This window comes from Falco peregrinus, chromosome 3 (genome assembly GCF_023634155.1).
Source record: "Falco peregrinus isolate bFalPer1 chromosome 3, bFalPer1.pri, whole genome shotgun sequence".
In the NCBI taxonomy this organism is placed as follows: Eukaryota; Metazoa; Chordata; class Aves; order Falconiformes; family Falconidae; genus Falco; species Falco peregrinus.
In genome coordinates, this window is record NC_073723.1 from 20,337,581 (window position 1) to 20,351,955 (window position 14,375).

Genomic DNA, 14,375 nt, shown 5'->3' on the forward strand with positions numbered 1-14,375 from the left:
AGTTAGTTTCCCTGTAAATGGGAAAACTCTTGGTCCATTTGATTTCTTCAGCATTCAAGAGTGTAGGGCTGTCATCTGTATTGAAAGACAATGTTTATGTGAAATACCTTAATTCTGCAAAGTTTTGGGAAGAAGAAATTGCTGCCAGTTACAGTGGGGATCACTGAGAACCTTTTGTTTTCCATGGTAAAAACTGATGCTGTGAACTGCACGTACATGCAGGTTCACCTATTCATAAGTTTCAGTGAGCATGGACTGTCAGAATTTTACATCAGCTGTATTCTTTTTCTAATAGATGTGAGTATGCAGAAAAGTTGAGAGAATTTAAGAGATTTTAAATCTTTAATCAGAGCTTTGGACCAGCTCTTCAGTTTCTTTTACTCAATGGTAAAGTATTTGTTAAGAGAGAGAAGGACTGAGAGGCATCGCGTAATTGGATGTTAATTTAATTTGCTGAGTGTTTTGCCTAGAATTCACTGGACTGTGTCTTAATGCTTTTTATGTGCAGTATAAAATGTTAGTGGGACAAATATTTTTTTACTTGTTTTGGTGGCAGACATCTGCTGCACAGACTAATGTTGCATATTTTCAGTGAACCCATAATACTTCGCCTTTCGGCACAGATTTCAGAGATGCTAGTTCCCATATTCTGCCTCCTGATTCCCCTTGTCTTGGAGCCTGCTGTCAATATACAGCAATTTTTTTTTCCCAAAGAATGTTACCTTTAAAAAAAAAAAAAAACATTAAAAGAAGAAAGAGAGAGAAGCAGCTATGTGAAGTCTTGCCTTTGGGTGAATTTCTGAACCGTCTCTTCTAGGAGATATCATTTCCTTTGTTCCAAATGCATAATCTCTGTGCTTTGCTGAGAAGGGGCAAAAGCACTGCCATCAAAGAAGAACACTTGTGCGTGGATTTATGTCATTTATCAATGAGCAGTTATCCATTGATGTTCACAAGTAGCTCATAATTCTCTCTGAGTAGAATAGGTTTTTGTGCATTCATGTTCTTCGTCTGAAAAAATATTTATAACACTGTTGCTAAAGGCAGTGTTTTTCAAAGTTTAGTTTCCCTAGTGTCAAGGACTCTTTAAAAGCAGAGATTGTGGCCTCCAAAAGCCAAGTACTTAGTAGGCAATAAAAGCCTACTGTGGCAATAGAAAAGGCTTTAAAAACTTTTGTATTTGTTCACACAAGTGTTTCAGTATAGAAAATCCTGTCTTTAAGCTTCATTAACCTTGTAAGACTGCAAACTAAAGAGTCCAATGTTTTATGCATATAACTTTTAAGACAATGAGCATTAAGGTTGAAATGCAGATTACAAGCAAGGAAAAAATAATAATTGGGTTTTCACCCGAGAACAAAGTACCATGAGACCCCTGGCTCTGCAGCACTCCAACATAACCCTAGACTGAAGTTTTAAATGTGCTATTTGAACAAAAATGCAAAATCCTTTAAGCGGGGTACAAGAGGTTGAATTGGCCTGTAAAGAAGGAGAGTAACAACTATAAGCTGCAAGACAATGCCATCTTTACCATGCTGTATCTCTAAAATCTTTCAGCACTGGTCCACCTGTCTAGGTGGTGTCTAAGTCACTGCTGAGATTTTTTCAAAATCCTGCTCTCTTGATACAGTACAAACTGTGATATAAAGAAATATATAACCTGGTTATGCAGGGGTGAGATCTGAGTAACAAGATGTGGAATGTGTCTGAATACTGCAATCCAGGATTCTAGGAAATGGGTCTTGACTGTCCAGTGCATAGTAGCCATCAAATGTTGACTGCGTTCAAGTCCAACTCTAAGCAAGTATGTAAACGATGTATATGGTGCTTACAGCAGTTCTTTCACGCACAAAAGACACAAGTCTAAATGTTACTAGAGAGTACTCCATTTAAATGGGAAAAAAAGAAGCTTTAGGATTCATTACAGTATGAACACTAGCTCTTTAGAGTTGTTCTTTAAAATTCATATAATAATCAGATTTAATACGATACACTTGGAATGGCACAGACTGAATTCCAGAGTTGCTTTCACGTAAGAACCTACAGGCTCGTGCAAGAATTGCATGAACGACTTCACTTTGCAGTGCTATCGGTTGAAAAACACTAGATCTGCAACAGATTCTTTTAATGGCTAATTAAGTATTAGATTTCTGCATGGCATCTCTGCAGCCATCTGAACTCTCTGTCTCCAAAGCAAGCATCCTGCTTCCATTGCTATCTGCTTTTCATTTGCAGTGATGAACAAAGTTAATGGTAAAGTTTACCACCGTTGTAGATTTAACTGGGTTTAATGTTAGGGTTCCGTTTGGGACCTGTTAGCGTTGTAGGCTTGCAGCTGGCCTTCAAACTGAGCATTCTTCTAAAATCCACAACCTAGTCTGGACCTTGTAGGTTCAGGGAGAATGTCATTTCTACAGCCAGTGGATGTGTGGCAGGCAGAGTGACATATGCTTGAATAGGAAATTGCAGAGGATTACAAACAGCAGTCTGTTGTCAGGATGTTTTCCACATTTCTTATCCAAGCAGAAGGGATTGCAGAACCTTTAAGACTCAAAATAGGTTTTCCTTTAAATCATCAGTTTTATTTAGTCTAGTAGTGTTGTGGTGGACTGTGCTGTTAACTTAAAACTTGCCATCTTATGCATGGGTTATTCATTTTTTTAAACTGGAGACAAATAATAGTGTTTAAAGTCATTGTGAGACCGCACTCAGTTAAAGGTGGGTTTTGTTTTGCTTTAGGAAACTAGGAGTGGCTTCTAAGAAACACCTTGACCAGCTAGTTCTGATGTCTGTAAATTCTTAGAGGTCTTAGTAAACTACTTTGATTTGTTCTGTCTGTCTTATGTAATCCAGAAAATACCCTTTTTCAGCACAAAACCTCCAAGCACCAGAATAAGGAAATAAAAATAAACATGGCTGTTATCTCATCCTTAAAGCAAAGCCACTGTTGCTATACATTTCTTAAGCACCTTTTCTTTTCTTTTTCCAGACCTAAAGATTTTCGAAGGAGATAATAACATTAAATGAAGAAGAAGAAGTGCCATCAAGAATGTCTCTCTTCCTTACAAAAGAATTCTTCTAATGTGGAAGTACCAGTGCATCTCAGTCAATCCTTCTATGTAGGATGTTTTTGATGGGAAAGATTATAAAAATTACTGTATTTGAAACAGCTAGGAATAGATATTATAGTTTTAATACCACCCATACTCGTGTGTTGTGTGATCTGGTATTTTTTAATTAATTTTTTTAATACTGTTATTAAAAAATAGATACATCTGTAGGGAATATTTACATCTCATGGAGACAGTACATTGTGAAGTATCTCACTCTAAAAGCTGCAAAACTTGAATTACACCCAGTAAGAGCAGTGAGTGATTCTGGTCACCGAGCTCCCACGAGTGGCGCCCTGTCAGTAAGTGATCTGATTCACTTTTCTGGTTAAACAGGTGATCCATCCTTTACCCAGCGTGATGAATGCCAGTCTTAGTTCAGAAAAAGGGCGTTGTTCATAGAGAACTTGTTGTGTCTTTGGGAAGAAGATGTAAAAAAACCCAGTGGCTTGAGCCACTTCTTATTGCAGTACTTCTTACTCCTGTAATAGATTGTGTGGTCCTTCTGAAAGCTTTTGCTTGGATGCGGAGTGTATATACTGCATGGACTGAGTGGTGAGGGTTTGCTGAACGCGTGTCTGTGTGGGTCTGCCGTTTCCTTATCTTTCTAGGTGACAGTACCCACTGAAGTGACTGTGGTGGTGGCGGTAAGCAAAATCACACTTACTCCAGAGCGAAATTACATTAGAAAAACACACCTCTTCAGAGAAAGCAGAGCAGGTTCCAAATACACATGCATGCATACTGTAGTCCTGTTAGAGGTAAGAAAAATATTATTAAAATATGCATGTTGCAGGAATGAGGAGGTAGTGAGATGATGTGATGGTCATTTTGTATGTCCTTTAGGAGTTTCTCTCACAGTCTTTCAGCAGCCTTCTGGAAAGAGGTTTTCTGCACAACATGCTTTGCCTGTGGTTCAGCCTGTTTTATGACCACAGTAGTATTTGCTCACTGACCATAGATTGTCTTTCATCCTGAAGGTTTGGCCATCTTCTGATATGGTATGTCGTAGGGTGTGCTTGGAGCACCGAAAATGATGACAAGGAGGAATCAGTTGATGCTTACAGAGGGCCTGTTTGTATACAGAGATGAAGGCTGCAGCATTTTACAGTCTCTGGAGTTTCTTGGATGCTGGAAGCATGATGTTTCAGTCCCAGCAGAACTCATTGCTGGAATACTGCAAGAGCAGCAAGGAGAGCGTGAATTTCAGAGGTGATGCTGTCTGCTAGATTGCATCCAATCCAACCAGCAGGCCATTGCTGGGAAAGGTATGCTTGCCTGCTTCCAGGAGCTGCGCAACGAATGTAGGCAAGTAATGGGCAGAGTGAGAAGTGCTGCTGCTTTTTTTTTTTTTTTTTTTTTTTTTTTTTTTTTTTGCAATCTTACTGGTTTTTAGGCTCTTGCTAGTCTGCTCTGTACTTAAATCTCTAGTGTGCTGAACGACAGCATCAGGGCTGACTCTTCCCTACTTTCTAGCTGCTGAATGATACTAAATGTACTCCTAATATTATTTCATTCTTGATATGGAGGTGCTATTTGATTGTCAACAGGAGAGTCGATACCCGTATTGTTCTGCCTGCCTTGGACAGTAGATGAGGAGAACACCACTCCAACTAGGCATAGCTTTTGAAGACGGTGCACTTGGGACTCGCGGTGCTGTTTACCAGCTAAAGCACCAGTCTGGGGTGGTGCAGCATGTATTTTCTTAAGTGACTCTTCCTCTCTAGGAGTAGGTCTGCTGACAGCCCAACATAGTATAGATTTTGTTGAAGAACTTACCGGAATAACAGACAGTAAAGGCAGATCACATGGAGATACTCTTCCTTGCCCCCCCCCCCCCCATCTTAAGCCCAAATCTGATTTTGATTCAAGTCACAGGAGCACACCTTCCTTACTTAAAGAATGTATTAAACAACACAGTGGCAACATTATTATGAAAACCAAATGAGGAAACAGAACTTAAGTGTTCAGTGATGCAAAGTAAGTCTGAAAAATTATATTGCTTCTGCAAATTACTTCCCTGAAGTTCATTATTACTTTTCTGCACAGGTAACCCTCAAGGCAAAGCTGTTGTGCAAATAAATGAAGCACCTGTTGTTTTCTATATCATAGAAAATGCTGATGTGTTATCTGCCAAATTTTACAATGTTCGGTGAGGAAAACTTGTGTTTTCTAGTTTGGTTTTATACAAGCATCATACAGGAAGAAAAACATGGTTTTATTCATAATCATGTTTCATCATATGAAATAATGGTTTGCTATTGGGTATTTCTTTGGCATTTCAGGTGCGCTTATCCCAGGAAACGTTCCTAGCCAGTGAGTGTGCAGACTTCATTTCCAAGTCCGTAACCACATTTAGTTAACTAGTAAAAGTACTTTTTAAAGCAGTAAGTTAAAGTAAATGTTCTTTTCTGTATAAGGACACAGTACATACACTTTATTGGTAAGATCTGGGTGGCATCAACTGTTCATCACATGCTAAATACTTCACAGTCGCCAACTTCAGTTTCTTAGGCTGTCTGGAAAAATAGGAGACACTCCTGGTTATTCAGAGACTGCATTTTGGAGAAAATGTTGACCATATGCGTCTGCGTCTTACTTTTTTTGGCAAGCATACAAATCCTGAATAATATTTTTATAACTTGGTAGTGCCCACCAGTCAGTTTTTATTACCAAGGTATACCCAAGCGAACGTATGACCAATGATACGTGAAGCATTTTGGTTAGCAGGGTGCCAGTAAATGTCATTATAGATATAAAGTTAAAGCAAAGTAACTAGTGCAATTGAAGTTTGCGCTTTAGTATATAAGTTAAGTTATAAAATTGTAATGAGTATGCCTACTTCATTTGTTTGTAAGTTGAGTTTACTTCACTGCGTGTACATCCTGTATGGCCTGAGAGGGAAGACGGTTGCACCGGCAGCCGGTCGCGTGTGTCGCGCAGCCGGGGAGCCCACAGGCCGGGTCCGCTGGGTCCCCCGGGGGCAGAAGGGTGCAGTGCTGCTCCCAGCTGCTCCCCCAGCCCACGCGGTGGGGGCTGGTGTGGGAGGTGCTGGAGGGGTGCAGTGTAGGTGACCACTCAGCAGTTTGGTGAGGCTGTTACTGTCAGTTTCAAATATGGGACAGATAACACCAGCCGTCTTATTTTTGATGAGTTTGACTATGTCTGTGCTGTCTTCCTTACGTCCCTGGTTTTGCCCTACCACTCTTCCTGGTCCCACAGGAACTTGAGATTTGGCTATAGTGTTACTCGACAACCAGCCTAGGGTGCAAATTAATTATGAACTGTAACATGAGGCTCAGATTCTTTCTGAGACAACACGGGCAGAATTGCTTGAATGCGGATTTTCCATCGGTGACCTCCGAGTCGCTGGCAAGTCGTGGGGGAGACTCTAGAAGGTGTGAGCACAGCGGGGGTGCGAGAGAGCCAGCCGGGAAGGGGGCAGAGAGGGAGTTCACATTTGGGGTAGGTTAACGTGGGTGTTGGCAGCCAAGTGCAAGCAGGAAAATTAATCACGTGATGCAGCCATATCCTGCGTGTAATTTTAACAATGCCTCTCTAACAATGCTGTGCTGCCTACAGGCATGTGCGCGCAGCCACGCTTGCTTAGTGCCTTAGTGTTCTGTAAACTGGGGTGAAGCTGCTTAAAGATAAAATTTTGTAAGTTATGTTGTCCTTTTCTCCCTTCTACTTTAAATGCAAGTCCAGGTACGGAACGGACATTCAACTCACATTTCCATCAACGTTTCTCACCTTTCTCCCAGGCAAGTGGTGGGAGTTAAGGGTGCAAGAAATAACGGGAAAACAAACACGGCGTAGAAAGGTATACAGCCACCTAGCCAGAACTCGCCCTGGGATATACACAGCTGCGGGTGTTAGTCCCACGTACAAACTGTTTGTTATTAATGATGTTGAATTCTAGGCCAGATAATTTGTGATTACACAGTGAAGGTACCCGTTCGTCTCCTTCCCGGTGAGCTCAGAGAGCTTCTGGCAGTCACTAGATCAAAAGCTGAGAGGTCTTTCCTTACTGAGCACGAACAGACAACAGCCAGACAGCGGCAAGCAGGACAACAGTCCCGGGATCCACAGGCCATCCACTCTCTGTGTTGTTACAGCACTGGATTAAAAGTGTTCCAAATCTATGCTTTGAATTTAAATTAATGTGTTTGAGCTATTTTAAATCTGGCTTTGATGCTTGGTCTCCATAGTGCTGTTCAAAGCTGTTTATTGTCACTTTATAATTGACCTGGTTTGGTTTTAACATAATGAATCGCTCTGTGCTCCTCAAGTGCTTGGGTTGGGGTTTTTCCTTCCTCTCCTCATTAGCTGATCCAGGTTGTCTTGGCAACTGTACCTGCCCCTCTTTTGACTTTGGCACATCAATATGCAAAACCTCACCTCCACAGACTGTAAGACCACCTCATCTCACAGTTATTCTCTACACTTGTTCATATATTTTAAAAATAAGGCTAAATATTGTTTATACTAAGTGCCTGTATCCTTTAAAATAGAACTGTTGCCTGGAAGTGTTGGAAAAGGAAAAGGTATTTTCTTCTCTTTACATTCTGTCCCCTGAAGATCTAGATAATTGTTCCAAGTTAAAAATCAAGCAAATACAAAATTAACATATAAAAGCTTGCCACTTTTATTTGCATACAAAACAGAAATGAAAGAGGTTCACAATAAATTATCAGCGTGCTCCCATGAACATTCTTGTGTATTTATATAATGTGGGTTAAAAAAATAATAGTCCGTTAACATAAGATGACTTTGCACAAGGTAATAAGCTGGGTTCAAGGAAACCTGATTATGCATTGTTCTCCGGTGAATTTAGTCGGGTTACTCTGCTAGTAAAGCAATTAATCCAAAACTAACAGAATATAATCTACTGGAAAAACACGGATAACAAAACAGTAACTTCTTTGAATGGTTCTAAGTACACCAACTAGCCGGATGCATTTTTGTAGATATAGTTGGAATAGTGTATGGAACAGTACTCCAGGGAAAGATCTACAAGTGACCTTTCATCATCATCTAGCACCACCCCACTAACAAACTAAGTTTCTGGCATGCAAGATAATTACCATTATTTGTTGTGTCAACTGGTCATGTACACTCTTTTTTTCTCCTTTAAGATAAGAGCCTGTAAACATCTCCTGTGACAGGCGAGGCACCTGGACAAAAGGCCAAACACAGCTGCACGTAAAATGTTTCCCTTTTTGAAACAGTTCAGTGAGAGGGTTTCTTTCCATTTGCCCTTTTGCGTACTGGAGTCTTGACGCTCCTTTTGGCTATCTTCCTTGTGAAGCGACTAATTCCTGGGGATCTCAGTTCAACAGCTTCCATCTCTTCTCGAACAGGAGTAAACTCTGGTTGAGCAAGATGCGGTGATGGATAGGAGGACTGGGAGTATGGGGATGGTAAGGGGTAGGACCCGTGAACTACGTACGGCTGTTGCTCACCATCGTAAGGGTCCTCAGGGTCATAGATTTGGTAGGAGTTATGTGGTAACTGCACTACTGGGATGTCTTGATCAGTTGGCTCACCGTATCCACCTTAACCCACCACCACCAAGAGTATTCATACGGTTAACACAGGAGAAGGGGAGTAGAAAATTAAAGCACTCATTAGGAACTTGACTTTTTATATCTAGATATATTTATATATAATGTGAGTGTGTGTATATATATATATATAATCTTTAAATACAAATCTTTTATTCACATAAAGGAACAGTGAACACATTTAACAAAATGAATAAGCTGGAGCAATTGGGAACCCACCAACAGACAGCCAAGTTAGTTGGAAACCACCACCAGAATTTGTCAAATGTCCAGTTGTAATACTGCGCTCATACGCTGCACAATCTGCCTGCTTTAGCTTATTCCAATTATGGCCTAGAATACACGATGAACAGGCAAAAAACGGGTCAGGCAATAATTTTTAGCAGTGCAAGGAAGCTAAGTGCATGTACAGCAGCGAGTAAGTTCGTTAGTGGTAGTCAATCTCGTTGATGGAAAGCACAGAGCAGTTCAGCATCCATCTCTGACCTTCAGCCAAATGACCTGAACCAGAATGAGCCTTTCACCTTCGGGACTGGTAGCCATTGTAAGGGATTGGGCCTTCAAACAGGAAACGGGACGACGGGGAGGGGAAGTGAGGAGGAAAGGGTAGGAAGAGACGACAACAAAAACATTCAGGTAAGTAAAACATACGCGTCAGCTCACGGGCAGATTAAACCGTAAACATCAAATACGCCTTGTGTGGAACATTCATAGTATCTAGTGCTTTACTAATTCCGATCTTAGGTTGGGCGACGTAATTTTCGGTAATTGTGTTAACTTTCTCCCATGGCCTCTCCGTGCTGTAACGAGGCGGGAAAGTAGGATACAGAGAAGATGTGGAAAGAATCATTTTCTCCGGCTTGTTTCACTGGTTAATGACGGACACGTGCATCCCTGTGTCAGGTTACACTACTGGGGGTTTAGTAAGGGTCATGCTCTCATGCCGTTCGGAGGCACACACACGGAAGGGGAGGTCGAGCAACACGTTTGAAAAACTACAAATGTAAAACCTCTGCCACCGAGAACATGAGGAGGGGGGGTCAACACACAGACTGTTGAGATGGAGCAGGCTCGTACAACTACACAAACATGTACAGGACAAAAGCCCACTGCGTGGGACACGTTTTACAGGCTGGGATCAGATGGTGGGCTTCCTCTGGTCACTACGCTGGGGTCGTCTTCTCTTTGTGCTGCAGTCCCACAAAAATCACTGGACACGCACGTTTTTAGGGAGCTACCACGTTTTTAGCGCAAGGTTCACCAGTAGCCTCCATCTTACTTTGGCTGTTAGAAAATGCCATCCCCACCTCTGCAGCAAACGGCAGCCGCCCCGACTCCTGCCTACTCACCTCCCATGCCGTAACCAGCGCAGGAGGATGGATCGCAGTACCCCGGTGGGCCAGAAGGACCCTGTGAGCCCGGGGGCCCTGTGTGCCCAGCGGGACCTCGTGGGCCTGGGGATCCTGGTGGTCCTGGGCTGCCAGTTCGACTTTCTCCTGGAGGTCCTGCGTAGAAAGGGGAGATGAAACATCCAAATAACATCTCTCATAAAAGCGGGGAGCTGAGGCCACCTTTCCAGGCCTGGAAAACATGGCACTGAGTGTGCTGCAGACACTTCCAGGGGCCAGCTTGAGCAGAGGAGCTAGGCATCCAGGCTCTGACTCCCCTGGGCAACCTGAGGGCAAGGCTGCAGCCTTCCTCTGGCAAGAGAAACAAAGCAGCAGCCAGAGAGGAGACCCGCTCCTGATGAGCCTCCCTCTCTGGCCGCTGCTTCACCTTCCTTGCCAGAAACAGCTTTTAGCCAGAAATTTAGAGCAAATGTTTCACCAAGCATCAGACATTCAGAAAGGCGGTTTCATGGGGGAGGGCAGCCCCGGATGCCTGTGCAGCTCTCGATTCCTCCCCGCTGCCTTTCCATGCAGATTCTGGGGAATGCTGTGCCTTGATCCTGGTGCTCTAACGGCCAGAACTTCCTAATGAAGTCAATGCAATTTTACACCTGTTTCAACAGAACGTGAATATTGGCCTCTTTGCGCTTTCAGGAGCTAAATATAAATCCCTGTGATTAACATGCTTAATTAATAAAAATGTCTCTGTCAAGTCACAGTTAGGTATGACCTTGAGTCAAGGAGAAAACAGATGTAATTAGTCCAGATTAATTTTTTCCCCTTCCAGACCCCATTTTTTGGGGAAAAAACCCACCCAAAACCAAACAAAAAACCCCAACAACAACAACAAAAAAAAAAACAAACAAAAAAACCCAAAACCCGAACACCTTCTTAAAACATTAAGAAAAGAAATCTTTGGAGATGCAGTTTATCACAGGGAAAAGGAAAATAGTGTGAGCGATGACGCCATCACAGGGCCCATCACAGCGTCACATTACGTAGTGAGAACATTATGATAGTTGAGGTACCTGAAACCAGACTCTTCTGCTGCTTCCGCCTCAGAAGCAGACGACCGAGCCCTGCAGGTCTCGGCTGCTTTGCACACGGGTCTGAGTGGTCTAATCCCGATGCCTCAAACATAACTACTTTACCTGTAGATCCTGGTGGGCCTCGGGGTCCTTGCGTTCCAACACCTGGGTTGCCTTTTTCTCCTTTCTCGCCCGGTAAACCTAAGGAAATAGTACTCATCAGAGTCACATTTTGAGCAAAACTGTGTGCGGTGTTTATTATTTAACCAGGATTACAGTTCCATATGTTATTTTTCATCTAAAAACAGACGGCAGAGAAGGAAGGCGGTAAAAATAAAGAATTATTTGGTTCTTTTTCCCTCCTTTCCCTGACAGCCTCTCAAGGGAAACATGGCATTCCTGGGGTCTTAAACATTCCTGCTGCCATGGTGGTTTCATCGAGGTGGTATGCAGAGGCATCGGCCAGTTTCCAGGCTGTGCTTCCTGCTGGAAAGCTGCCTCTGGACTACACCAAGGTACAACTATTGTAAGTCAGAAGAATCCTGAGAGCCTCACAAAGCTGTCTATAAATTACTGTGTGGCCCAGAAAAGTCAAAGTTTTAATGCTGCAGCCAATTTTCCTGCAAACATTCACCCACCAAACAGCGGTTCAGCTTAAGATGGTCCCACACATAAACGAAGAGAGTTACCGTGGGTTATTGCGGAGTCTTGCTAAAACACAAGGAAGGAGTTTCAGCCCACTCAAAATCCGTCTGCTCAAACAAAGCCCAGTCCAAGAGTTTCCCAGTCACAAAACTGATGTTCCAACATGCACCGCCATTGAGTTGTGCTCCTGCACTTGCTCACAGCCCTAAATTTCTATCGTTGGGTCTGATCCATGGTGATCACAGATCTAGTAACCCAGAGAAGGCACTACCTTCTTCCAGCTTTCCATCTCCTTCTGCAGTACCACAATGGCATCCTATAAAAACACTCTATACGCAGTGATCACAATGAGCGGTGTCAAACTAAAGTAGGTGTCAAAACTACGAATTCCAGACCCTGAGTTTCCACCGACAACTTGGAAACTCTCATAAAGTCTCTGTTTGATTTGGATAGTTCAAAGACACCAAATCCAGGCTGGTTTGTGGGTCGTTCCCCCCATTTTCCAGACCTCCAAGCACTGGTAATTTCTCTTACTGCTTCACAGCTTCCACACTTTCAGAGTCAAAGCCAATATAGAGCACCTTCGTAAAAACAAAGTAGAAAGAAACAGCTGCTGCCCGTGATGGGGCAGTATCTACAATTTCAACTGACTGGCCTCCTTCCTTCCCTTCTGCTCAGGTAACCGTTGCCTCTTAGGGAAAAACATCTGGAGGACACCTCATTTTTGCAATGAGCCATAGAAGATTTCTTTTTTTCCTTCCTAAGCCAGTTTCTGATGGAAGCAAATAAGTAAGAACAGACTCTTAACTGTGGAAAAAATTGTAATTAAAACTCCTCACTGACAAAGAATTCCTCACATCAAGTTTACAAAATAAGAGTCCACTGAATTACAGGGGATGCGGTATCTGCTGAGGAATTCTAGGTCTTCTACAGACCAGGAGGCTCCCATGGCAACACATCATGTGGCCCAGTCGTGGAAAACACAGGCCACACCGCTGCAATCAGTAACTCCAAACCGAGCTCATCATTTTTAACCTAAGCATGATGAGCTTTTTGTCTTACCTCTACAGGGCTTTTTGCCAGTGTCCTGGCATAGTTTGGGTATTTCCTGTTTCCCACTTGTACCTTTTATTTCCTTCGAATGCATAATTTTGGGGCTTTTTTAGTTTGTTTTTTAATGTCTTTTGGTGACCGGTTGTTTTCTCATAGAGGAAATTATACAACCATAGCTACTTTTCACAACATTTGCCGTTAGGGGGTCTCCAAAACTTTCCAAGTGTTTCTAGTAACACTGTATTTTACAGGAGAGACTTGGTCACCAGGTGCAGAAATACCATGGCCAAAATAAATTAGCAGAAAGTGTCAAAAAAGAGCAGGTGTGATAACCTGGGTGATGTTTTGCAAATTATTTTGCAAATACCAGGTATCTATCTTCCTCTTACTTCCAGAGGATATTGGGTGAGACAGAGCAAGGTCTTAGATGTTTCATCCCTCAATTTATGGGTAACAAAATGTTTATACAATTATTACTGTAAGTGAAATATTTGTGTTTGGTTGTGCTGACTGTTTAGTCATTGACGATTACAATGCTGCAGCAGTTTCTTCTGAGTCTAACGTTACTCTCTATCTACATCAGCACATCAGAAGTGTTGCCAAATGTTCCTTTGACCAGCGTAGGAATACGTGTGCCAGGGTGTACCCCAGAACGTGCTCTGACCCAGAGGCTCGAACTCCTGCCTGCAAAACACATTGATTGATTGTCGTGATTGACTGAAGGTCAATGGGTCTTAAATGTTTGAATTACTGAGGCATCTTGAAATTTGCTAACATCTTTTCTTCTGGGATTCTTAGCAACATAATAGATGGGATTCCGGCCCTCAGAGACTGTCTTCCGAGTCCAGTGTGAACCTCCTGTTTGCAATCCAGCATTTGTTAGCAGAGACTGCAGTTTCAGTTGGAAGGGCTATCCAGAACTGCCGATGAATGACTGCCTTGCACAGTGTATGCAGGGAGCAGCCCTAGGTGGCAGGTATAGGCTCTAACCTACATTTATATTCCAGGGGGAACCTGCCAAAAAAACCCGTCATCTGTGACCGATAACTGAATTCCACCCATTTCATAAAGGCAAATTTTTCAGGCAAACCTCTTGTCCTGCATTCCAAATGCAGTTTGCAGATACCTAAAAATTTGCTTAGCCCTGGCCTCCTTCAAACATACGGAGAGGTTTTTTTCTGTTGCAATTCCCTGCTTCTGCTGCAGGCCTCTTAACAAGGCCAGCTCATCTACACTGTCTCTTGCCAGACGCGACCTGTAAGGAAATGTTTGCCAGTTGCAAAAGGCAAAGTCTGCATGTGTGGATTACTTTGATCATAAGAAGGCTGGCCCACGATAACCATCTGGAATCTACACAGATGTTTAGTACAAGGACCACTGCTTATCCTACTGTACAATAACGTTACATGGTGACTTCAAAGACAACAGCCACAATGTTTTCAAATCACAGCCTTCCATGCACTCAGTTATTATTCTACACACATAAAAGAACACACACCCATACGTGATGTTCACAGAGTGAGCTACAGTAAGAAATGATAAATATGAAACAAATCTGCCCAGGCTAAGGATAAAATGTTCATT

At 42.6% G+C, this 14,375-nt stretch overlaps 2 protein-coding genes across 5 annotated transcripts in view; one reads left to right on the forward strand and one right to left on the reverse strand.

The window, feature by feature from the left end:
• MRPL13 (mitochondrial ribosomal protein L13) overlaps positions 1-3,206 on the forward strand; it is a 39,165-nt gene extending 35,959 nt beyond the window's left edge. The window contains exon 7 of the mRNA XM_055800424.1: positions 2,990-3,206. Within this exon, the coding sequence (XP_055656399.1) occupies positions 2,990-3,014 (25 nt within the window). The 3' untranslated portion in view covers positions 3,015-3,206. The remainder of the gene's footprint in view (positions 1-2,989) is intronic.
• Positions 3,207-7,734: 4,528 nt separating this feature from the next.
• Positions 7,735-14,375, reverse strand: part of COL14A1 (collagen type XIV alpha 1 chain) — a 123,730-nt gene continuing 117,089 nt past the window's right edge. For 3 of the 4 annotated variants that reach the window (XM_055800415.1, XM_055800416.1, XM_055800414.1), the window contains 3 exons: positions 11,217-11,294; positions 10,027-10,182; positions 7,735-8,668 (listed from right to left, as the gene is read on the reverse strand). In XM_055800415.1, coding sequence (XP_055656390.1) covers positions 8,343-8,668; positions 10,027-10,182; positions 11,217-11,294 — 560 coding nt within the window. In that variant the 3' untranslated portion in view covers positions 7,735-8,342. Of the gene's footprint in view, positions 8,669-8,748; positions 9,236-10,026; positions 10,183-11,216; positions 11,295-14,375 lie in introns of those variants that run through there. The other variant, XM_055800417.1, reaches the window with a different exon arrangement.